The 25,522-nt window shown below is 44.8% G+C and overlaps 1 protein-coding gene across 1 annotated transcript in view; it reads right to left on the minus strand.

Moving 5' to 3' along the window:
* The window catches only part of COL4A5 (collagen type IV alpha 5 chain), a 448,329-nt gene that overhangs the window by 249,848 nt on the left and 172,959 nt on the right, over positions 1–25,522 (minus strand). Inside the window, exons 14-17 of the mRNA XM_086918465.1 lie at positions 13,513–13,566; positions 13,374–13,430; positions 11,904–11,948; positions 11,717–11,770 (exon numbers count right to left, since the gene is read on the minus strand). Coding sequence (XP_086774591.1) covers positions 11,717–11,770; positions 11,904–11,948; positions 13,374–13,430; positions 13,513–13,566 — 210 coding nt within the window. The remainder of the gene's footprint in view (positions 1–11,716; positions 11,771–11,903; positions 11,949–13,373; positions 13,431–13,512; positions 13,567–25,522) is intronic.

Raw genomic sequence — 25,522 nt, forward strand, 5'->3', positions numbered from 1 at the left:
GATTCTGGGGGATCTGGAAAGTCTTTGATGAGGTTTTGGATTTTGTGTTCGAAGTAGTCTGCTATCGAATTGCACAGGGCAGGTGAAGGTGGAATCTCTTGTCTAAGGATTCTGGGGTTTATGAAGTCATCAACTATTGTGAAGATTTCCTTCTGATTGTTGTTGGACATAGTGATGACTTCAAGGAAATGATCTTTTTTGGCGGTTTTTATCATTGCGTGATAGTGTTTCCTAGCAGTTTTGTAGGCTAGAAGTTCAGTAGCACTATAAGTGCGGCACCATTTCTTTTCAAGGGTTCTAACCTCTGAGCGCTTGTCTTTAAGGTGGGGGGAGAACCATGGGGCACGTTTTTTGTTTTGCTTTTTTCTCACTTTTTGCGGGTTGGGAGGTCCGCCGAGATCTGTAATCCATTTACAGAAGTTGCTGTAGTCTGTTTCAGTACAGCCAGTGGGGGGCGGCTTCGAGTTCTCAGCGACGAGGTGCAGATTGGGGGAGTTTACTAGTTTTTTCCAGTCTGTCTGTTACTGATTGCTGGTTTATTTTTCTTGCTGCTTTTTCTCTTGAATCTTTAACAATTTATATCTCTGGTTGCCGTTATTAGATATTTGTTATTTTGGTGTAATTTTGTTAAATTAGAATTGACTCTATTGTTATGAATTGGAGTTTGGTTTTTATTCTCTTATGTTTTTGACTTTTAAACTGTTTTGGTACTTCAAAATGCTTTAGACATTTTCTCAAACTTAAGCCTGTTCACTCTGTGCCATAGCTACTAGGATAGAGCTCAGGTTTAAATTATTGAAATCTCTGTCTGTACGTAACAGGTAGTGACTTTACTCCTTGTGGTAGACTACCACCCCCCCCCCCCAAATTATTTTCTGACAACATTATAAAGATTTTTACCTTCTTACATGGTGACTGCTATTGCATGGAGATGATGCCACTGTTCATTGCATAGGTAATAAAACCTAAACGATTTCTGAAAACACATATGACTGCATCGTTTAGCTGCAATTTGTTTTGGGGTTTCTGTCTGGCTGTGTACGAAACTGGGATTTTATTGCAGTATCGCCCTTAGTTTTTGCCTAGTATTTGATGCAACTTTGACTAAAGTTCAATGGTTTCCTTCTAACCAGGTACCCAGTGTCAGTGCTCTTTCTCCAAAATAAGTTCACTGGTCAATTGCTCCCCAAATGCCCAGGCCTTCAGCATCTCTGTAAGGTCAGAGTACGTGGTACCCTTGGTATCTAAGGCATGGGTACAAAACAGGGTTCCAAAGAGCTGCAGCATATATTGTGCCACTCTAAGGGACACCGCACCAAACCCATGTAGACTGCCGCTGCAGCTGTATGACAGGGTGCTCTAAAAGGTGAAAACACAACATGGCACACACCCTGCGTGCCATGTTTTAGAGAACTGGGCTTTTGCTATAGTTGCCCACTGACCTCACCCCCCACTTTTTGCCCCCTTTTGACTACTAGATGCTGATTTTCCACTCATGGCACTGAGGTCTGCTAACCAGACCTCAGTGCCATTGCTCCGTCCCTAAAGCAAGATGTTGTCTAATTGTACTACAATTGGCAAAAGGCATTCGCACCCCTGTAAGTCCCTAGTAAATGGTGCTCCAGATACCTAGGGAATGGGTACTAGAGAGAGCCCCCAAGGGCTGCAGCATACCTTGTACCACCCTAAGGGAAACACATACAAATTCCACACAGACCGCCGTTGCAGGCTGCGTGACATGGCGTAAACCATGAATGAAAACATGACATGACACTCTCCTGTGTGTCTGGGTAAAGTCACTGCTTTGAGCCCTAAGGCAGGGTACAATATATTTTATGTGAGGACATAGCTGCATGAGCAGGTATGCTACTGTGATGTCTAGTTATATTGCTAGATATGTACTGGGCACTGGTCAAAAGGACTTTCCCGGTTACATAATGGATTCACTGAAACAGTGTTTGGTATCAAACACCGCTTATTAATAATCCCACACTGATTCCAATGATGGATTTATTAATACATGCCCCCAGATAGTACATTTGAGGTACTTTAGTGTACTGGGTGACTGGTCTAGTCCAGCCTGCCCGCACATACGAGTTTCTGACCCCCTAGGAGGTGAGAGCCCTGCTCTCAGAGGACAGAAAAAATATCTTTTCTGGGAAGAGGTGATATCACCTGCTCCCCCAGGAAAGGCTGGTAAATTAGCATTCCAAGGCAGGGAGCTTTGGTATGCAATTCTAGCTTCCCTCAGAGGTGACGGTCTGCCAATCCCCTCCAGGGAAAATGAGCTATGCAGGAGTCATGTTGCACTGCCAGTCTGGACACACCTGGAAGTGAACACGACTTTAGAAATCTCACCATATTTTGTGTGGTGGAATTAGGAATTCTGGGACAGGGTGATGGCCACTCCCCAAAGGAATTGGTCATCAAGGGGGCGAAGTGCCCCCAGGGGTAAGTGGTGCATTGGCTACTACCCCTCACTCCTTTTAACACCCCTAAATTGAGTATTTTGGAGACCCTCTGATAACAGGACTTCAGATTTCAAGGGATACAAAAAAGGAGTGGATGAAGAAGACTGCTGACCCGAGAACCGAGGGGCACAACTGATTTGGGGCCAACCCTGCCAGCCTGCCTGCTGCACCTGTCCCTGGTGGAGTAACTGACTTGTCCTGCGGCTGAGCAGACTCCAAGAAACCCAGAGGGCTGCCAGTGCTTCACCAATCACCAAAGAAACTCCCATGGAGTAGAGGAGCTACTCCCTTGCAGCCGCAAGCACCAAAAGAAGCAAGGTCGGGTTCACCGTCCTGCCGACTACCAATGCTGCATCCACCCATGAAGAGGTAGCTGTGCAACCACAGAACAGATCTGTATTCTCTCCAAGTGTGGGGATGCCAGGACTGACCAGAGGCACTAGTACCAATACCTGCAGTACTGGACCCCTTGCATTAGCCAAGGCTTGCTGTGCCTAGTCCTGGCACCAAGGTTGGTGAAAGCTGTCCTGCACATCGCAGGACTTCATGGACAGTGGGATCCACACCAAGCATAGCCCAGCTGTCCAGTTTGCCCATTCCTGAGGAACCAAAGGCAAAGAGAGAGCCTCCAACCACAGCCACCCAACTCCTTAAAGTGCCTCTGCTCCTGTGCCCCACAGCCCGTGGCCGAGGGAGATGAGGGTGCCCACGGGGTCCTGAGACCCACAAAAGCCGAGCCCGTCCATGTGTCTGGCCAAACTGGACTTTTAGTACCTCCAGCAAACTCTTTCTGTAGGTCCCCTTCAACCACGAGTGACTGCAGCACCGAACCAAATGCCAAAAGACACCACTGCACCTGCACCTCCACAGCATGAGGAGAAGTGGACCAACAGTGTCCCTATGTGCCCGAGCATTTCAAAGGTCGAACCCCCCTGTGGGTTCCCTCAGACTGGGCCCCCAGTCTCAGCTTGCAGCTTCTTTCTGACCGGATCTTTTCCCATTGAAGTGAATGGGGCACCTGACACCGTAACACACCTCTGCACCCGCATGCCGGAGAACCTCTCAAGGTGACCTGTTGGTGTGGTCTTGGACTTTGCCCCATACTCACCTTAAGTGAACGAGAAGGGTCCCGTAAGTTGTGATAAGTGCCGAAATGCAATACACTTATCCCCAATAGGATAAAATTACTTTTAAAATGCATACAAATTTCTAAATAGAAAAGTACTTATGATCTTAATATCTTGGTATCTAAATTCATATAAAAAGAAGTAATATTTTTATAAATTGTTGTCGGATTTCGTTATTGAGTATGTGTGTAACTTACTGCCTTTGTGTGAGCTACAAATGCTTATCACTGCCCTCTGATAAGCCTAACTGCTCGCCCACACTACCACAAAAGAGAGCATTTGGGGGTGTCATTTGTGCCTCTGTCAGCCAACTGGGGTTTGCCTGGACTCATTACACAGTGTACCTCATTTTGGCCCACTATATAAAGAGCCAGCTAGCTACAGGCTGCAGATCATCTTTATATTTGCATGATATCAGATGCACCTGAACATACTAATCCGCTTGGAAATGCTTTTTGTGCTTTATATCTCAATGGTTCAGAGGCCATCTGTATTTTCTAAGTTTTCTTATGTTATAAGATTAAATTTGCCACTTAGGGGAAGTGGGAGCAAGTTTCCACATTTAGACACAGCAGCTAAACAGACAGCAGTTGTTAAATAGTTCAGACATGAATGGAGAATGCTGGCAGCCTCAACATAATGAGCTTTAGGTATGCAATAATTTTGATGAATTACAAAAACCTGTACCTAAAATCTGTATGTTCCTCCCACCTTCAGAAAATGAAGTGAAGTGGAGGTCTTGTGGGTATATTAACTTTATTTAGTTACTCGTCCTGAGGTCCTTAGGTCAAGAAGTACATTTTAATCTTCATTGACATCATACATGCGTCAAAAATGTGAAACGTATTTGCACAGAAACAAATTTGGAAAGAAAATACAATTTGGCAGCAAACACTAATATTAAAAGGTAGTAGTTCATAAAACAGGCAACCCTTTGCATTACAGCCCACTTGATATGCTACTGCAAACTAAGGTAAGTCCAGAACCTACAACCCCTACAAACACAATTATAAATTAAAAGTTCAGATTCTGAGGTCTTGACTGTTACCATCTCAATGGTAACAGTCCGGTGGTATATCCGGTGGCGCTTGCAGTAAGATGTAAGGGATTTCCATCATGTTTGTGATGGAGTAACCTATCCACCGCACTCTAAATCTGAATTATACCTGCTGCTGTGGTGTCTATATGATTTACTCAACACGTCAGACTCGTTATTTTTGTGAATGGCCCATCATTTTAGCGCTTTAGTTCACTTTCTAGAATGTCCATGTAAAAAATAAAACTGGTTTTGTTCAGAGTCTGAATTAAATGCTGTGGGCCAATGAGAATTCTTGATGTAGTGCAATTACACTACATTTCACTATAATTCCTGAACTAGTGTAGTGTTAACAATGCATAGGTAACATTTTGTTAGAGAAACTCAACACCTTTTTTGATGCATCTGCTTTGTTGCAACCGTAACAAAACAGAAACTCATCATCAACACAGCACAGCTACCTAGCCTTCCATGAAAGGCACACACTGGAGTCCTAAGGTACATCTATGCCCAAACCTGCACAATATTATGAAGAGGATTCGACATGATATAGGGTGATTAATTTTGCTTTGCCTGGAGCCATCCAGCTCCCAAAATCACTAGCTTCATCTTGATCAATTGATTCGCAGCATTCTCTGCACCTCTGTTTTGAACAGTACAGATCCAGTCTTTGAAGTAGCTTGTCATATTCTTTTTTTAGGCTAATGTCTAATTATATAGCTAAGAAAAATGAATCCTATTTCTTAGGTTTTTGGTTTTCCATGAGTGTTTGCTAGGGGAACATGTGTCATCTGGATGCAAATAAGACAATCAAGTGACCAACTCTTGGGCGAGAAGTAATAGATCCGGAAATAAATTAACCACTATCTGCTTAACCTTTTTTAACCTTTGATCGTCCTCTGGCATGACAACAGGAAACATATTTAAACTGTATCTTTGTGTCCTATATTTTAAACATTTCAGCGAACTCCATGGCCTTTGTTGTCAACACTTTCGCCTGGTTATGGCTTGAACTTAATTCAATGTAGTTCTCCTTGTAAATATTTTTTGATTGTTTTACCTCCAGCTGAAACCTACGTCTAGATTTACTCTGCATAGCCTGAAAAATTTGCATCTAGAATAACATTCATTTTTTAAAGATTTTATACACAGTCAAACAAAAAGCTGTTATGAGATCCACTCAAGATGGAGTTCATGAGTTTCAGTCAAAAAACACAAATAATCAGCATTCTTATTCAGGCCTATTTTTCTCAGATGAAATGGAAGTGAAATAAATCATTTTAAGGTCATATATTGCTATCTCCTAAAGAGAATTGCTGTTGAGGGGTTGCCCCAACATGACATTTATAATTTGTTAAAGTATGAATTCAATTGGGGTCCCTATTCATCTATAATATTATTAATCACACAGCTTTATATAAATCTGCTTTTGTTCATCTGACCAATTCCGCCTTATACTTCTGTACTGCCATTCATGGTCAACAGTATGTATCTGTTCAAGGTGACAAAGGGCAAACTTTCCCTATATTATCACTTGTACAGCCACTATGTTGCAGACTCATTCTGTTCCTGTTTAAATAGTTCTTTAGTTTCAGTCCATTACTATTGTATCCAAACATGTTTCTTGGTCTCTCAGCCCTGGAGAAGAGATCCACCATCCTTCATCTGTTTCTCGTGCATTTCTATATAATATTGTAATATCAAGGCACTGTTGACTAGTGCTTCTTTCATGTTCAATTAATTAAAATCGTTACAATATACTACATTTTCCATGTATAAACAAGCATTTGCAATGCAATGGTCTCGGCATCATTAAAGGTAGAGCAATTGGCATTGCTCATGACATTTCTTTTTTTTTCTTTAAATCATAAATAAATGGCATTGTCATTTACATTGCCAATACACAGCACTCTGCACTAAACAGCACACACCACTCTGCACCTGCACTCACTGCTCTGCACACTCACTCTGCACACTCACTACTCTGCACACTCACTACTCTGCACTCTGCACTCACTACTCTGCACTCTGCACTCACTACTCTGCACTCTGCACTCACTACTCTGCACTCTGCACTCACTACTCTGCACTCTGCACTCACTACTCTGCACTCACTACTCTGCACTCTGCACTCACTACTCTGCACTCTGCACTCACTACTCTGCACTCTGCACTCACTACTCTGCACTCTGCACTCACTACTCTGCACTCACTACTCTGCACTCTGCACTCACTACTCTGCACTCTGCACTCACTACTCTGCACTCTGCACTCACTACTCTGCACTCACTACTCTGCACTCTGCACTCACTACTCTGCAACTCTGCACTCACTACTCTGTAACTCTGCACTCACTACTCTGCAACTCTGCACTCACTACTCTGCAACTCTGCACTCACTACTCTGCAACTCTGCACTCACTACTCTGCACTCACTACTCTGCACTCACTACTCTGCACTCACTACTCTGCACTCACTACTCTGCACTCACTACTCTGCACTCACTACTCTGCACTCACTACTCTCTACTCTGCACTCACTACTCTGCACTCTGCACTCACTACTCTGCACTCACTACTCTGCACTCACTACTCTGCACTCACTACTCTGCACTCACTACTCTGCACTCACTACTCTGCACTCACTACTCTGCACTCACTACTCTCTACTCTGCACTCACTACTCTGCACTCTGCACTCACTACTCTGCACTCTGCACTCACTACTCTGCACTCTGCACTCACTACTCTGCACTCTGCACTCACTACTCTGCACTCTGCACTCACTACTCTGCACTCTGCACTCACTACTCTGCACTCACTACTCTGCACTCTGCACTCACTACTCTGCACTCACTACTCTGCACTCACTACTCTGCACTCACTACTCTGCAACTCTGCACTCACTACTCTGCAACTCTGCACTCACTACTCTGCAACTCTGCACTCACTACTCTGCTACTCTGCACTCACTACTCTGCACTCACTACTCTGCACTCTCTACTCTGCACTCCACTACTCTGCACTCCACTACTCTGCACTCACTACTCTGCACTCACTACTCTGCACTCACTACTCTGCACTCACTACTCTGCACTCACTACTCTGCACTCTGCACTCACTACTCTGCACTCTGCACTCACTACTCTGCACTCACTACTCTGCACTCTGCACTCACTACTCTGCACTCACTACTCTGCACTCACTACTCTGCACTCTGCACTCACTACTCTGCACTCACTACTCTGCACTCACTACTCTGCACTCACTACTCTGCCCTCTGCACTCACTACTCTGCACTCACTACTCTGCACTCACTACTCTGCACTCACTACTCTGCACTCACTACTCTGCACTCACTACTCTGCACTCTGCACTCACTACTCTGCACTCTGCACTCTGCACTCACTACTCTGCACTCACTACTCTGCACTCACTACTCTGCACTCTGCACTCTGCACTCACTACTCTGCACTCACTACTCTGCACTCACTACTCTGCACTCTGCACTCACTACTCTGCACTCTGCACTCACTACTCTGCACTCTGCACTCACTACTCTGCACTCACTACTCTGCACTCACTACTCTGCACTCACTACTCTGCACTCTGCACTCACTACTCTGCACTCACTACTCTGCACTCACTACTCTGCACTCTGCACTCACTACTCTGCACTCTGCACTCACTACTCTGCACTCACTACTCTGCACTCTGCACTCACTACTCTGCACTCACTACTCTGCACTCACTACTCTGCACTCACTACTCTGCACTCACTACTCTGCACTCTGCACTCACTACTCTGCACTCTGCACTCACTACTCTGCACTCACTACTCTGCACTCACTACTCTGCACTCACTACTCTGCACTCTGCACTCACTACTCTGCACTCACTACTCTGCACTCACTACTCACACTCACTACTCTGCACTCACTACAGCTTCCTTCCACAGCTAGAACTAGTGCATAATGTCAAAACAGAGAAAACAAGGAAACACACTGAAACTGTCTGTACCACGCCAAGTTCACATTTCGAGCAGCATGTGTTAAATCACGCTTTAGACTACTTCTCTACTCAAAAGTAGTACATTTCCTTCAAAAATATAAAAATATGACATGCAAACACACTGCACTCACTACTCTGCACTCTGCACTCACTACTCTGCACTCTGCACTCACTACTCTGCACTCTGCACTCACTACTCTGCACTCTGCACTCACTACTCTGCACTCACTACTCTGCACACTGCACTCACTACTCTGCACTCACTACTCTGCACTCACTACTCTGCACTCTGCACTCACTACTCTGCACTCTCACTACTCTGCACACTCACTACTCTGCACACTCACTACTCTGCACACTCACTACTCTGCACTCACTACTCTGCACTCACTACTCTGCACTCACTACTCTGCACTCTGCACTCACTACTCTGCAACTCTGCACTCACTACTCTGCAACTCTGCACTCACTACTCTGCAACTCTGCACTCACTACTCTGCAACTCTGCACTCACTACTCTGCAACTCTGCACTCACTACTCTGCACTCACTACTCTGCACTCACTACTCTGCAACTCTGCACTCACTACTCTGCACTCACTACTCTGCACTCACTACTCTGCACTCACTACTCTGCACTCACTACTCTCTACTCTGCACTCACTACTCTGCACTCTGCACTCACTACTCTGCACTCTGCACTCACTACTCTGCACTCTGCACTCACTACTCTGCACTCTGCACTCACTACTCTGCACTCACTACTCTGCACTCACTACTCTGCACTCACTACTCTGCACTCTGCACTCACTACTCTGCAACTCTGCACTCACTACTCTGCAACTCTGCACTCACTACTCTGCTACTCTGCACTCACTACTCTGCACTCACTACTCTGCACTCTCTACTCTGCACTCACTACTCTGCACTCACTACTCTGCACTCACTACTCTGCACTCACTACTCTGCACTCACTACTCTGCACTCACTACTCTGCACTCTGCACTCACTACTCTGCACTCACTACTCTGCACTCACTACTCTGCACTCACTACTCTGCACTCTGCACTCACTACTCTGCACTCTGCACTCACTACTCTGCACTCACTACTCTGCACTCACTACTCTGCACTCACTACTCTGCACTCACTACTCTGCACTCTGCACTCACTACTCTGCACTCACTACTCTGCACTCACTACTCTGCACTCACTACTCTGCACTCTGCACTCACTACTCTGCACTCTGCACTCACTACTCTGCACTCTGCACTCACTACTCTGCACTCACTACTCTGCACTCACTACTCTGCACTCACTACTCTGCACTCACTACTCTGCACTCACTACTCTGCACTCTGCACTCACTACTCTGCACTCACTACTCTGCACTCACTACTCTGCACTCACTACTCTGCACTCTGCACTCACTACTCTGCACTCACTACTCTGCACTCACTACTCTGCACTCTCTACTCTGCACTCACTACTCTGCACTCACTACTCTGCACTCTGCACTCACTACTCTGCACTCTGCACTCTGCACTCACTACTCTGCACTCACTACTCTGCACTCACTACTCTGCACTCACTACTCTGCACTCTGCACTCACTACTCTGCACTCACTACTCTGCACTCACTACTCACACTCACTACTCTGCACTCACTACAGCTTCCTTCCACAGCTAGAACTAGTGCATAATGTCAAAACAGAGAAAACAAGGAAACACACTGAAACTGTCTGTACCACGCCAAGTTCACATTTCGAGCAGCATGTGTTAAATCACGCTTTAGACTACTTCTCTACTCAAAAGTAGTACATTTCCTTCAAAAAGATAAAAATATGACATGCAAACAGTAATGCCGAAACAAACTGTTCAGCATGGGTTCTGATTTACATGAAAACATTAATTTCACTTAAAATAATAATAGTTTTTAGCTAAATTAAATTTACATTTGGATTTAGGGCATATTCACATATTTTTAGTAAATTTAAATGTCAGTGGCAGATGGACACGCTTTCATTTAGCAGCCAAATATACAATAACTCTTACTGCCCCCGGAATTCCGCCGCGGCCGCACCGGAAGTCAGGCAAGGTCGCCTGTGACGGGGGCGGAGCCGCGTCCGGACCGGAAGAGGAGGCAGGCGGAGGAAATGCGTGGAGCGGCCCGGGGCTCCTGCGAGCGTGGAGAGCCCCCGGGGCCGACAACAGGACGTTGCACGCGTGTTGCGGGGCTCCCTTGACCAAGAGGGAGTCCCGGGATAGGAGCCGCAGCGTCAACTCTCCCTGCCGGTGCGGAGAGCGGAGTCCCCCAGATTGCCACAGTAAGTTAAAGGGGAGAGGGGGGGCCGGTGCGCGCGCACGCGCGTGTGTGTGTGTGTGTGTGTGTGTGTATGAGTGGGGGTGTTCTGTATGTATGTGCGTGCGTGAGCGCTTCTGTTTCTATGTATGCGTGTGTTGTGTGGGAGCCTCGCGCAGCGCTCGTACTAATGCGCGTGCCAGTTTAGAATCACCTGCGCGCGGCCAGGAGTGTCTCCTGGGAAGCACACTCGGTGACATAAGATCTCGGCGGAGACGCGCTTCCGCGCGTCTTTAGCCGAGACCTAAAAAAGAATAGAAAAAAGGAAATGTTACAGGGCTAACGGAATTTGCTAAAATCAGTAGAAAATCGTAGAAACATTTGTCTGAACTAAAACTAAAGTGCTGTTGCATGGGGATCGCTCCTTCCAGTTTGCACGTCTTTTAGATAGGCACCATGCCCAATAAAATTAATGTTTATTTTATGATGACTAAACATTTGAAACAACATAATGGTTCTCGTTTTGGTGCCAGATACCTGGATTAGCGTGTCTGATATGCTTGTTTAGTCCTCTAGTCTTGATTGTTTTTTGTTCTCTTGTGTGCATGGGATTTGTTTTGAATAAGATCCGAGGCAGGACTCTGAATATGATGTAGACACAGGACTGATATTTTGCTTTGTGGACTGTTTAGTCATTGGGACTTTAAAACAAAAATAGCAAAAGATATTGCAAATAATATATCACATTCAAAGATGAAATAATGGTCTCTTACAGGTTCACCATCTCTGCCAGGACTTCCAGGTCGACCAGGATCACCAGGTAAACCCTAATGAGAAAACAAAGGTACAAGGGCGGATGATTTATTCCAGAAAAATGTACAACAGTGTTGAGTGATAAAGACAATAAAACATAACATTAGTTGAGGATATGTTCATTTTATAACTTGAAAGCATACTTACATCATTACCTGCAGGGCCGTCTTCCCCATCTTTGCCTGGTTTACCCTTTAAAATTAATACAAAGTCACAAACACAATAAAAAAAATGCAGAATGGTTGCTCAGAATACAGTTTTGAAACATTGTCTGGCATCATTGCCCAGCACACATAGACAGCGCCCAATACTTATTACACCAGTCAAATTGGAATATTCAACAAAGGAATTTTAAAGGGTAAAATCATAACATTCCCATTACATCCTATGGGATTTATACTTCAGCGGACGGGATATCAGTTTCAATTGTGACGGAATAACCCATCCGGCAAAATCTAAATCAGGCCTTTAGTGCCAGCTCAAGCAAAATAAATCTACCACATTTTTTACATAAAGGTGCCTGCATTGATCACCCACATCACCAGACTGAAAAAGCTACAAAAAGGCAGGAGACTGTGACGTTATCAGTAGTATGATGTACTGGCAATACGCTATATACTCCTATCTCGGAATAAAACTCATGTAATCACTAAAATAAAGCTAAGATATAGTTATAATCTTAAGACTAGTGCACCATCTGGTCCACCAAACCAAGGATTTTGCAGTTCATCAAATAGTCAATTATCAGAAGCCTAAATCAGCTAACCAGGCAAACCTTTAACCCTGTCCATGGCCCATTAATGGTGAAACGAAACCACCATAAAATCCTGGAATTCATCAAAATGGCATTCACAATTGGACTTAAGCAGGCATAAATGCCAAGTAACTACTTGTAATAAGAATCATTCAGCCTAGCTCTGTTTTTTATTCGTTAGTGATTTCCATACCGGGTCTTACAGCATCATGTTTTTCCTGGGCAGAAGAAAAGTACCAATCCCATAATTTAAAAAGTAGTTGATTACAAAGGCATGACGGATTGAAGGGATCGCACACAATGTAGAGACTCCGGCCTGTTATTTTGAGGACCACCACCACTTTCAAAGTCACACAGGCTACACACGATACTCGCCTCTATGGCTCAGATGCAAGTAGCCTGCATCAGTGTAGCATGTGTGGTAATATCAGCCTTTTCCATTAAAGTGTTTTTTACGCTCTGGAATACACTATATTAGTCTGGTGTCCAAGGAGCACCTACAATAAGTATTCAATTCATTTGGCATATATTGTTTTACATAGCTAAAGTTCAGTAAATAAACATATAACTCATTTTACACCACCAATGTGGCCTTTGGAGGGAAATCAATCTCATTTATATTTTCCTCACTGAAAGACAGACTATATATATTACAGTGCTATGTAATTTACAGTACTAACTATATTTTTACTGTTAGTATAAAATTTAAAAAGCAGTACTACCATTATGATTCTTTTTTACACCATGGTACATGTCTATTTCTAACTTGAAGAATCTTCATCACAGGCATTTTATTTCAAAATCCTTTTGGAAGTATCATACAAAGGTATCTTTGTACATAGCTTTAAACATTAACTACTTACCCTCTTGCCTGGCTCACCCGGTTCACCTTTAAAACCTCCCACAGCACATGGAGGTCCCTGAAAGCAACAATACACACACAAATTAAGAAAAAGTGTCAGACATACCCAATCTTAAAGAAACAAACCCCCAAATACTTACCGGAGGACCACTAGGCCCTGGAAATCCTGATGGTCCACGATCTCCTTTCACGCCCTAAAAAATAATTTTTAAAAGCAAAGTCAATTCATGTGATGGCCCTTTCACTAGGTTTAATCTTATATTTTATGCAGTAAATAGTAAATTTAAATAATATTGGTGACTAAGGACTTGGTTTCTAACTTTGTTGGGCAGGGCTGTCAATCAAAAACATGGTTGATGTCCATTGCAGCGCATGGTAAGTGCATTAGAGTCAGTGGAGCCCTAAATATGGCAGTCGAGACATCTCCCATGTTGTGACGTAGTACCCAGCCCGCCAATCTCTAAATAATGCCCCAAATATTTATCATACCTATTACCGAGGAACGAGATGTCAGACTTTGTAATCCTGACACTTCAATGGAGGAAATAGATTTAAAACTTCTATTTTGTCAATGATTTGCAAGTAGGGTCATAAGAGGCCTTATACAAACGATTTCACATATATGTCAATTTGTATTTGAGTGGAACCAGTGGCGGGCAGTGCAGGTAAGCGTGGTGAGGAAGTGGGGTGAGGTGAGGGGGGGAAACTCGACAGATGACGGAATAAATAAAACCTATTCAGACGTCTGATGACTGCACCCCACACTACCACCCCACTACGCTTACCTGCACCGTCCGCGACTGAGTAGAACCTGAACTGACAACTGAGCATTTCATCCTTCCATGATTGATAAAAAGTGGATCTATTAAAATATGCACCTATTAGTGACACATTGCATCAACCATTGACATTCTGCAGATTGTTTTCTAAGGCATTGTCTAAGAGTCCTGGAGTAAACAGTAACTGGTTAGCATCCTGTGTGAGTTGTGTTGTTTATCAATGGTGTTCAAGGACCACAAACTAAGTACACACCAACTGAATAACTAAGTTATTCCAGGAGAAGAAGGAGGAGACTATAGAAACACATCTACAATCAATATCACAAAAGTGTGTGAATGTGTGCGCACTGGGGGACATACTGCACAATGGGGCCTGGAAGCTTGCAACATGATGTTTGGAGATGATGTGGGTCTTTACAAAGGATGTGGTGTGAAAACCGTAGGGCTGCACGCATGCTTGTGGGACTGTTGTGCAGTTTTTTGGAACTGTTGTGCTGCTATTGGTGGCAAGGTAGCCGAGGACTCCAGTACAGAATAACTTGTAGACCAAACACATTGGTTTAAATAATAGTCCCATGGGTGTAGCCAGTCAGTGCAACGTTCTAAGCATTAGGAAAGAAAAACCCTCTCTATTTACATATAAGAGATAAAGTTCCCCACAGTACATTATAAGGATATTGCAAGTCACTGAGGAGTTCCATAACCAAATAGAGGCATGAGGCAGAAGGCTGAGTTCTTTTATAATGTTATCGAACTCTAAGGTGACTTGCAATATCTTTACATTGTACACAAGAGGGCACTTTATCCCATATAATACATGGTCACACCATCACTTTTCCCCCTAACCACTTAAAACTTTGACTGTAGATCTATCATATGAAATAGCGAACATGCTTGCAAACAAAGAATAAAAAATCTCTAGGGCAAAATTAAACACATAAAAAAGTTTTTAGATATTTGTTGCAAACAGATATTAGGAACAGTTCAATACAAGTCAGTTAAAAAAGCAGCAGTGGTTCGGAACAGAAAAATAAACGTATTGACTATGCTAGTCATTGTAAGCTATTAAAACAGAGCACAAGAAAGAAAAGCAACATTTAGTTTGTTGCTTTAAACAGCTGCTGTAATTATGCTCAGTGACATGACAGTCTTTCACCTCGGCTGCTGGCTCTTCAGCAAGCATTGTGACGGGAGAACTCGGCTGTAATAACCATATAATAGTCGCGTTCTGTCATCTTTTCTTTATAATGAGTGACTTGGTCCATCACAAGTCGCCGATTATAAAGAAATTAGTGACTGCCATTCATCCATACAGGGATCACAGAATCCCATTTATTATATATATACAGCTATATATGCCCACGAGAATAAAGGGCTTTTCTGTTCTGACTTTTTAGAAGATACTTATTTTACAAGAGACTGCATAAAAGCATTTAGTGCCATAACATGCTGAAAGGAAGAGAGACAAGACAGAAGGTAATTAATGACTTTTTGGTGATAGACAGAGTTGATTTTACTGGCTGAACTGAGCATCAATTTAGCAGTGAGAATAGTTCCCAAAAATCATAACTGTGAGTGCACAGCTTGGACTTCCACCAATAGGTGGTGACTGAAGTGATGCAACACTTGTAGAGCATTTACACCTTTGCTTTAACATGATTTTTAGTGAGGAAATTTGCAAACATCTATCATTTGATTATGTTGGTAGGGATTAGGAGTGAAGCATGGTTGTCACAAATCAGAGTGCAGATAGGCAAGCAACCTCCCTCAGGACTGGGGCATCTTACAATCCCAGATTGTAACAAAATATGAGACATTGTCTGCACGGTTTTAGGTAAAACTGCTTATCTGAAGGCCATGAAACCTGTGTTGTAAAAGCACCCGGCCAAGTGTTGTGACTTGAAGATTGTGAAGAAACATTGTGCACCCAAGTGGCCTTCTTCAGGAGCAGATGAGCATCATGGAGGTCTGACTGCTCCTTTCATATTCAATTTGCAGTCCTCCTCCCCATAGAACTCAGACATGTACAAGTGGACATGACACTTCAGGAGATACTACAGGCACCACTGCCCAGACAGCCTTGAATGGCGGTAATACACCACTGGGTGAAAGGGCAGACATCAGAAATCAACAAGAGGTGACCTGAAGCCCAGCATCTGATGAAGTTCACCACATACTGAGTGGAGAAGAATGTCCTGCACGCGCCTCTACCACCAGCCAAAGGAAGAACTGAGATCAGAGGAAGAAGGCGATTTGCTGATAACCCAGAAGAAACAATTTACTAGTTGTAGTTTCACTTAATGTCTGCAATATTTCCAAGGGCATCATGTTGGGCGAAAACAAGCAGCACTCACAATTTTCTGTGAAGTGAAACTGAGATCAAACTCAGGCGCACTTTGATTTTGTGGAAATTAAATTTTCCAGAATTATTCACTAAAAGTATTCTAAAAAGTGCATCACGTTAAGGTGCCACTGAAATGGGTAATAGCGGCGCCTGTTATATAAAGCACTTAGAAATGGCAGAAGTGTGGTGTAGAACAATCCACGAACAAGCATTTATATCTAGAAATACATTATGGTGTGTTTTTATAAGGTGAACAAGAACCACCTCTGTTAAACTCAGCGGCTCAACATCCTGTGATTCTGGGCAAATTGCTTTGCCCGAAAATTTTTGGTAACTTTTGATTCTCATACTAAAGCGCTTTAATACCCTTGAGTGAAGGTCACGTTATTTAAAACTGCAAAAAAAATGGCAACTGGTTTAAATCCAACTTCCTAGAGACAACTAATAAAAATGTCTCATCTGCAGCAAACCTTTAGAGAAACCTGTGATCCCACCATCTTAAAGGAACTTCTACACACTACTCTTAAATTCAGCTCTTAGATACTTTTGGTTACAGTCCAGCTAACTGTTCCTTTATTTCTTATCGTATGTCAAAACAAGATTCCCTTTGGATTATTCAATGAGAAAACAACAATTCTTCCAGTCTATCACACAGGTATCATTTATTCATCAAGACCTAATAAGTGGAGCAATACAATATATAACAAAACAGTTCTGTCAAAATTAATAAATTCAGTGTGTACCAGAGAACAATAGACAATACTAAAGTTGTTGGAACCACCAAATGTGGTATGTGCAATATCTGTGATCAATGCATTGTGGCTGCGGAAATAACATGTAACAAAAAAGTGACCAATGCAAAACCCACAACAACTGCAGAAGCAGGAATATCATCTACCTTCTGGAATGCCCTTGTGGGCTCCATTACGTAGGTGAAACTGGAAGGGAAGTACGAGTTAGATTACAGGAACACAGATCAGCTATCAAAACAAAAAAGATAACGAATAGTTTCTTACCTGTCGGTGTAGTTTTGCAGCTTGAGATCTTTCTGGATTCACTATGCTGTGCATTATTCCGCGATCTGGTGGTTGGGTCCGGATTCGTAGTCTTTTTTCTCTCTTTTTTTTTGTTTTTTTTTTTTGTAGCCCAGGTGGGCGTCGACGTCCCACTATTTGGTGCACCTTCATGACGTCGGCACGCTTCCTGCGGAAGCTCCCACCCTTGGGCGCCATCTTCGGATTCTTTTTTCTTTTCTCATTTGTGGTGAATCCATGGCTATGTCTATTAAACTTTCCTTCAATGTAAACTTCTCCATGTATATTTGTTTTGTTAAACGTTCCTGTCTTACTCTATGTCCTTCCACCTTCTCCAGCCTCATCTTTCTGGCGGAGGTGGGTGGGTTCGCTAGTGAATCCAGAAAGATCTTTAAGCTGCAAAACTACACCGACAGGTAAGAAACTATTCGTTTTGCAGCGTGAATCTTTCTGGATTCACTATGCTGTGCATAGATTTCGTAGCGGTTTTGTCACTCATGTGGCGGCTGGGTGGAAGATGAGCGTTGGTTGTTAAAGATATGTTGAAGCACTCTTTGGCCCACTTGTGCCTCCTTGTTCATCTGCACATCTACGCAATAGTGTTTAGTGAAAGTGTGCACTGAAGCCCATGTTGCCGCCAGGCATATGTCTTGGATGGGCGTGTTTGCCAGGAAGGCGATCGTTGCCCCTTTCTTTCTGGTTGAGTGGGCTCGTGGCCCCTCCGTGAGCTCTTCACCAGCTTGCATGTGGCAGAGCTGTATTGTTTTGGCAATCCATCTTGCTATGGTGTTCTTAGTCACTGGTCTACCCAGGAGACTCCTTGCGAAGGACACAAAGAATTGTTTCGTCTTCCTGTGCTCTTTCGTCCTTTCTATATAGTGCATTACTGCACGCCTTGCGTCCAGAGTGTGGAGCGCCCTCTCCGCGTTTGACGCGGGCTTCTGGAAGAAGCTAGGTATCTGGATACTTTGGTTCATGTGGAATTTAGATACTACCTTGGGCATGAAATGCGGGTCTGTCCTCATCACGACCCTGTCACTGTGTATTTGTATGTACGGTTCTTGCAGCGTCAAAGCTTTTAGCTCGCTCACTCTGCGTAGCGATGTTATTGCTACTAGAAAGGCTGTCTTCATTGTCAGCATTTGTAGTGACGCTTTATGGATGGGTTCAAACGGTGGCTTCATGAGTTCCGTCAGTACCACGTTCAAGTTCCATGCCGGGGCGGCATCCTCTTGGGTGGCGCTATTCTCTTCGCTCCTTCCAAGAACCTTTTAACTACTCTGGAAGTGAAGAAACTTCTTCCTGTTTCTCCTCTTGTGTATGCCACAATCGCTGCCAGGTGAACTCTCAGCGAGGACGAGCTTAGTTTAGCTTTGATCAGGTGCGTGAGGTATCTAAGTACTGTAGACTCTCTAGTCAGTTTTCTCTCCAGGTTTTTCCTATGGCACCACTGCGTGAACCTCTTCCATTTCTGCCCATAGCACTTCCGTGTGCTGGGTCTCCTTGCTTCTCTCAGCACCCGAAGTGTGCTCTCTGGTAGTTTTAGATGTGCGAACTCTAAGTCCTCAGGAGCCACGCTGACAGGCTGAGGCTTTCTTGTTCTGGGTGTAGAACTTGTCCCCCTTCCATGGAGAGAAGGTCTCTTCTTTTTGGGAACTTGTGTGCTCTGCCCTGCGACATCTCCATAATCTGAGAGTACCAAGTCTGCCTCGCCCATTGGGGAGCCACCAGGATGAGGGTCATGTTGCTCGACCTGCACTTGTTCAGGACTCTGGGGATCAGTGGCGTCGGTGGAAAAGCGTAGGCAAATTTCTTTAACCAGCTTATCCATAGGGCATTCCCATGGGACATTGGTTCCTGTTCCCTCGATGCAAAGTGCTGGCATTTTGCATTCTGGCGTGTTGCAAACAGGTCTATTGTTGGTGTGCCCCACCTCCTGAACAGGTTCTGTGTCTCCTGGTTGTTCAGTTCCCATTCGTGGGACACCGATGCTTGCCTGCTGAGCCAATCCGCTTCCACATTGTCCTTCCCTGGCAGGTGTATGGCAAGCAGGTCTATCCTGAGTGGGATCGCCCATCTCCATATTTCTTGAGCCAAGCTCGACAGAGGGAATGACTGAATCCCCCCTTGCTTGTTGATGTAAAACATCGTAGTGGTGTTGTCTGTCTGTATCATCACCCTTTTGTTGTAAAGGTGCCTTTGGAAGGCCTTGAGGGCCAGCAACACCGTTTTCAGTTCCAGGTAGTTGATGTGCTTGACTGCATCTCCTGGGTTCCACAGACCCCTCACTCTGAGCCTGTTCATGTGTGCACCCCATCCTTTCTGGGATGCGTCTGTGGTGATGGCCACAGTTGGGTCCGGTGGCGTTAGAGGTTTCCCCATCGTTATATTCTCCTTCGTCCACCATTTCATCTCCTCCTGCACATTTTGCGTAACAACCACTAGATCTTCCCAACTTCCTTCTGCTTGTGACCATTGCTGTTGGAGCCACTCCTGTAGTGGTCTCATCTTTAGCCGAACATTGGGGACCAGGTGGATGCATGACGCCATCATCCCCAAGATCTTGCTCACCGTCCTCACTGTCAGAACTTGCCCCTTCTGGTAGTGACGTTTCGCCCTCAGCAGGCTGAATGTTCTCTTCTCGCTGGGTGTCACTCTGCATTCAACCGTGTTGATCAGGGCTCCCAGGAATATTTTCACTTGTTCTGGGTCCATGGAGCACTTTCTCCAGTGGATGGAGAAGCCCAAGTTCGTGAGCGTTCTTGTGACCTGTTCTGCGTGAGCTTTGCACCTCGTGTAAGAGCTTGCTTTCACGAGCCAGTCGTCCAGGTAGGGGTACATATGTATACCCTTCCTTCGTAGGTGTGCGGCCACCGCCGCGAGGCATTTGATAAACACCCTTGGCTCTGACTTGAGTCCGAAAGCCAGGGTTGTGAACTGGTAGTGGTCTTCGTTCACCTTGAATCTTAGCATGTGTTTGTGTTTCCTGTTCATGGGGAAGTGCAGGTATGCGTCTTTTAGGTCTATCATGGACAAGTAGTCCCCGGGCCTTATTTGTGGGATGACCTCTTGGAGGGATGTCATCTTGAACTTTTGAGTTTTTACGTAGGTGTTCAGGAACCATAGGTCCAGGATGGGTCTTAGGCTTTCGTCCGCCTTTGGTACTAGGAAGTAGTTTGAGTACACCCCCTTGTTCCGTTCTTTGTGCGGGACTTTTTCTGTGGCCTCTTTGAGGAGCAGTTCTTGAGCTTCCTCTGGAGCAACTGCAGTTCTTTGCCCTTGTGACCCCTTCTCTTTGGCTTTCTGCTTGGTGGATATCTTTCCAGCTCTATGCAGTATCGGTGCTGTATAATGTTTAGTATCCACTTGTCTGTGGTTATTTTTCTCCACTCGTGTAGAAAAAATCTCAACCTTCCCCCTACTGGTGTTGTGTGTTCTCTTGAGCCGTGTCCGTGTGAGCCTCCCCTTAGCTGTTGGTGCTCTCCCCCCTGAGGCTTTGGGTGGTTGAGCGCCTCCTTCCTCCTGGAGTCACTTTTGGGGAGGTTGATCACCACCTCTCCGTCTCTGGCCCCGTCCGTTTCCTCTCCCTCGAAAGGACTGGCCCCTATTCTGGGAGTTCCAATTCTGCCTCTGTTGACCCTGGTGCCATTGGTTGTCACTCTGTTGACCATGGTGGTGCGACTGTTGCGAATGTGAATGCTGGTTTCCCCCTCTACCATTTGGTCTCCTTGTGGGGGTGCCTCTCCGCATCCCCCTGAATTGTAGGGCTCCCATCGATTTGGCTGTCTCATTGTCCTTCTTCAGCTGAGCCAGTTTGTCATCTACTGATGCCCCGAACAGCGTCACCCCATTGAAGGGGGTGTTCAGGATGTTATTTTGCACTTCTGCCTTGAAGCCTGATATTCTGAGCCAGGCTTGCCTTCTCTCAGTGATGCCTATGGCCATCAGCCTGCTAGATGTTTCTGCCCCATCTAGGGCTGTCTTCAGGCATGCGTTTGCTATGTCCTTTCCCCCCTCCACGAGGTGGGCTGCCCTCTGCCTGTACTCCTCAGGCATGTGTTTCAGCAACTGGCTCATCTCATCCCAGTGCTGGTATTGGTGTCTATTCAGGAGTGTATTGGAGTTTGCCATCCTCCAATGCATAGCGGCATTTCTTTCAATTTTTCTTCCAGTGAGGTCCATCCTCCTGCTTTCCTTATCAGGTGGTGGGCCAGATGTTGTTGGCACGTTGGCCCTTCTTCTGGCCGTTGCCGCGATTGTGGAGTCAGCTGCCACTGTGCCCTGGATATAAGGGGTGTCCTCGGAGGAGAACTTGTACTTCTTCTCCGTCCTCCCGGTCACTGACCTGCATGTGGCCGGTTCCTTGAAGGCTTCAGTCCCTTGGGTCGTGATGCTCTTCAGCATGGGCAGGAAGCTGCTTTTCGTCTGTGAGGGGAGCAGAGTCTCCAGCAGGAAGTCAGCTTTTGTTCCTCCTCCAACTTCACATTGTAGACTGCTGCAGCCTTCCTAATGACCTCATAGTAAGCCCCGATGTCGTCTGGCGGCGAAGGCCTCGAAGGGTATGTCTCCACAGGTTCCTCGGGGTTATCGGCCTCGAGATCCTGCCATTCTTCCTCTAGCGACGCCGAGGATTCTGAGTAGTAGCTCTCGCGGAGGTAATCTCCTTCCGAGCGGTAGAAATCCTCCTCTTCTCCCTCATCTGTGGGATTTGGAGTTTTCGGCGGCTCCTCGGCTTCGAAGTCCTCCTGCACCTCTACCTCTTCGGCGGTTGCAGCGGTCTTCGAGGGAGTCGAGTAGGTCTTCGAGGGAATCGTGTAGTTTTTCATTGTTTCCTCGATGGCTCTCTTCCTCTGGCGCATACTCTCCATTTCGGCCTCGAGCCTTCTTCTTTGCTTTTTCTCCATCTCTGCCGCTTGCTCGGCGTCGAGCTTTTCGGCCGGTCTCTTCGACGTTACCTTCGACGTCGACGCCGCTCTGAGAGTTTTCTCGCTCGAGTGTCCCTTCTCGAGGGCCTGACTCGACGACCTTTGCTTTTCGCTGGTCTTTGCCATCTGGGAGTCCTTTTTGAAGGATCCGCTGGGCCTTTCGGAGGATGCGGCTTCGGACGTCGAAAATTTCGTCGCCGGCACTCCTTTCGAGGACTTAGCCTCTGCCTTTCGGGGTTCTCCCTCAGGCTTTCTCGGCCCTGTCTGGGTTTTCGGGGTCGTAGACTCTCCTACCTTTTTCGAAGGTCTCACATCGGTCTCTACGACCGTGAAGTCATCTGGTCCCTCGGTGATGTTCTCTTCTTCGTCGGAGGAGGCACCCAGCTGGTAGAGGGTCGGCGTGGTCCCTTTCCCCTGCATCGTGTGGTGGACCACCCTCTGTCTCTCTCGAACTCTCAAAGTCTTCTGCGTGAAGATTGAACAGGCGTTGCAATCCTCGCTGGAGTGGTCGATCGGCAGGCAGAGGTTGCAGACCGGATGCTGGTCCTTCTGCGCGTACTTGTGGTGGCAATTACGGCAGAACTTGAATGGGGTGTTGTCCATGTGCTCGCTCAGGGAGCCCCCTGCGCGTGCTTTCTCCTTGGCCGTCGAGTATCACGAGGTTTTCTCCTCTTTCTCCGTTCCGGCTCTAGGAGGTCTTCTTCTGCGACTTCCCTCGGTCCTTCTTCCTCAAAAACTTGGTGTATTTCCTTCTTTTCTCCTGAAACTTCTCCGGAGCTTCATGCGACGATCCAGACCCAACGGCGGAAAAAAGAATCTGAAGATGGCGCCCAAGGGTGGGAGCTTCCGCAGGAAGCGTGCCGACGTCACGAAGGTGCACCAAATGGTGGGACGTCGACGCCCACCTGGGCTACAAAAAAAAAAAAAAAAAGAGAGAAAAGACTACGAATCCGGACCCAACCACCAGATCGCGGAATAATGCACAGCATAGTGAATCCAGAAAGATTCACGCTGCAAAACTGCTCCAATAGTATCACACTTCTTAGAGATGAAGCATGTAGAACATGACTTCAAATGGTTCATATTGGAGAGGGTTAAGATAGTGAAAAGAGGCAGTAATATTGCCAATGCACGCAAATTGAGAGAGCAGTGGTATATTTTGTACCTAGATACCGTGAGAAATGGACTTAACTCATGTGAAGAATGGGAAAGAATCATTAGTGGAAAGTAGATCATTACCCGTATCCTAATAGTATCGGTATGTCTGGTTGGGCACCTACATACCTCCATATAGGATCGATTGTATGTAGATGTTTTCTGAAACGCAATTTAGGTTAAAAATCCACTCTATATCGTATATCTCCTAGCAACACCTAGGATTTATTTGTCACGATATAAATGTATCCACTTAATTAGTCTCGAAAAAATCGAGTGTATGCTTCTAACTTTGAAAAAATCGAATGTATGCATCGAGTATATGCACGTAGTTGTCATATGCACGTAGTTGTCTCTTTCTGCTTTTTTCTTCTTTTTTCCTCTATTTTTTCTTTGACTAGTATATATCAGAACTTGCCCCGAACTATCTATTTCAAATGCTCTATAATTCTCAAGAGACAACATATATGAGTATTAAAAAACAAATAGGGTTCACTTGATGCTAAATGCAATTTCATGTTCATCTCTGTGCGACCCATAAAAGAAATCATTAAGCTTATCCCGCCTAACTCGGCCGTATAAAAATATAAAAATATTTTTCTGTATATGAGACAAAATGTCCGTGTTGTGGAATTTCAAAGTTGATACTAGAATGTCTTTACCAGCATAAATAGCTCTTCTATTTCTTCTATATCTATTGTAATTATGCCCGTTGCGATGGAGATCGCAACCTTTACGCAATCTTACGTGGGCGCTAGCTAGGAATTTGGTCCGTCCTTTATGTTATTGAACCCTCAAAGCTGAAATACATGGGCGGTCACCATTTCCGCCTGTATTTAAAACGCGTCGATACTTTGTATCGCGTCTTTCCGCTGAAGAAAGTCAGGACTGCACGCGGGACGTTACAAGAACTAACGTTAAAGGTATGTTTAATCCTAGAGTCGGAAGTAGTTGGGTTATTTACCCGGGCTTCTCTAAACAAAAATTCCTAATATGTATTATATATTTGTTACAGAAGCTGAGGTTTCAAATCGCCACTGAACGTGAATATATGTTCAGTTACCTGCTTATAGAAGCACGTTTCTAAAAACGTGAGTAATACCCATTATCCATTTTCATTAGCTATGTTTAGTGGCTACATTAAACAGTAGGATGCCACCCTGTAAAACAAATTAATCCAATTCTTAGAAGCTTTCCCATCTCTCCTTTGTTATCATAGTGAATGAAGGACGGCGATCTTGTGAATTTTACGTACCGCGTGCTGAGATATTATCGCTAATTTTAAAAGTAAGTACGATCTTCTCACTTTGGCAAACACCTCATGACTAGAACTGTTGCTGTGACTAAGTAGCTCTATATATATTTCTCTATAGGCTTTTTATCTATTGCCAAAACGTCTATTTGTACCGCATGAACGATACGGAGTCCTGAATGATGTCTAATAGAGGAGATTAAGATGTAAATTCGAAACTCCTAAACTCTGACATTCTCAGAATTAGTGGAAGAGTGTAAATTAATATCGTTTTTATTGTGACTCTAGATCTTTGAAAAGTTCCAACCTGAGCTGACTTATTTGCGGCAGTTGCGTATTATTGAAAGGAGTATGATCCCCCTATCTGACTGATATATCAAGAACTTGATTTGTGAGTAACATCTCGCTATGTTATAAGAGAACTAACAGAAATGTCAGCTAGACTGCATATGTATGTCGTCTTTTATTATGCCTTTAGATCTTTTTATCTACGGACTACATTAGTGTATCGGACGATCATTTTTCTAGGAAAAGACATTGCAGTGAACAAGGTAGACTTATATAACTATCCATTATCAAGTAATGTGACTATAAGTGTAGACCGAGGCCATGAGAATACTTTTAATACTTGCCTTGCCTTGCTTCTATTACCCATTAGGAC

The sequence above is a fragment of the Lissotriton vulgaris genome, chromosome 4_1 (assembly GCF_964263255.1).
Source record: "Lissotriton vulgaris chromosome 4_1, aLisVul1.2, whole genome shotgun sequence".
In the NCBI taxonomy this organism is placed as follows: Eukaryota; Metazoa; Chordata; class Amphibia; order Caudata; family Salamandridae; genus Lissotriton; species Lissotriton vulgaris.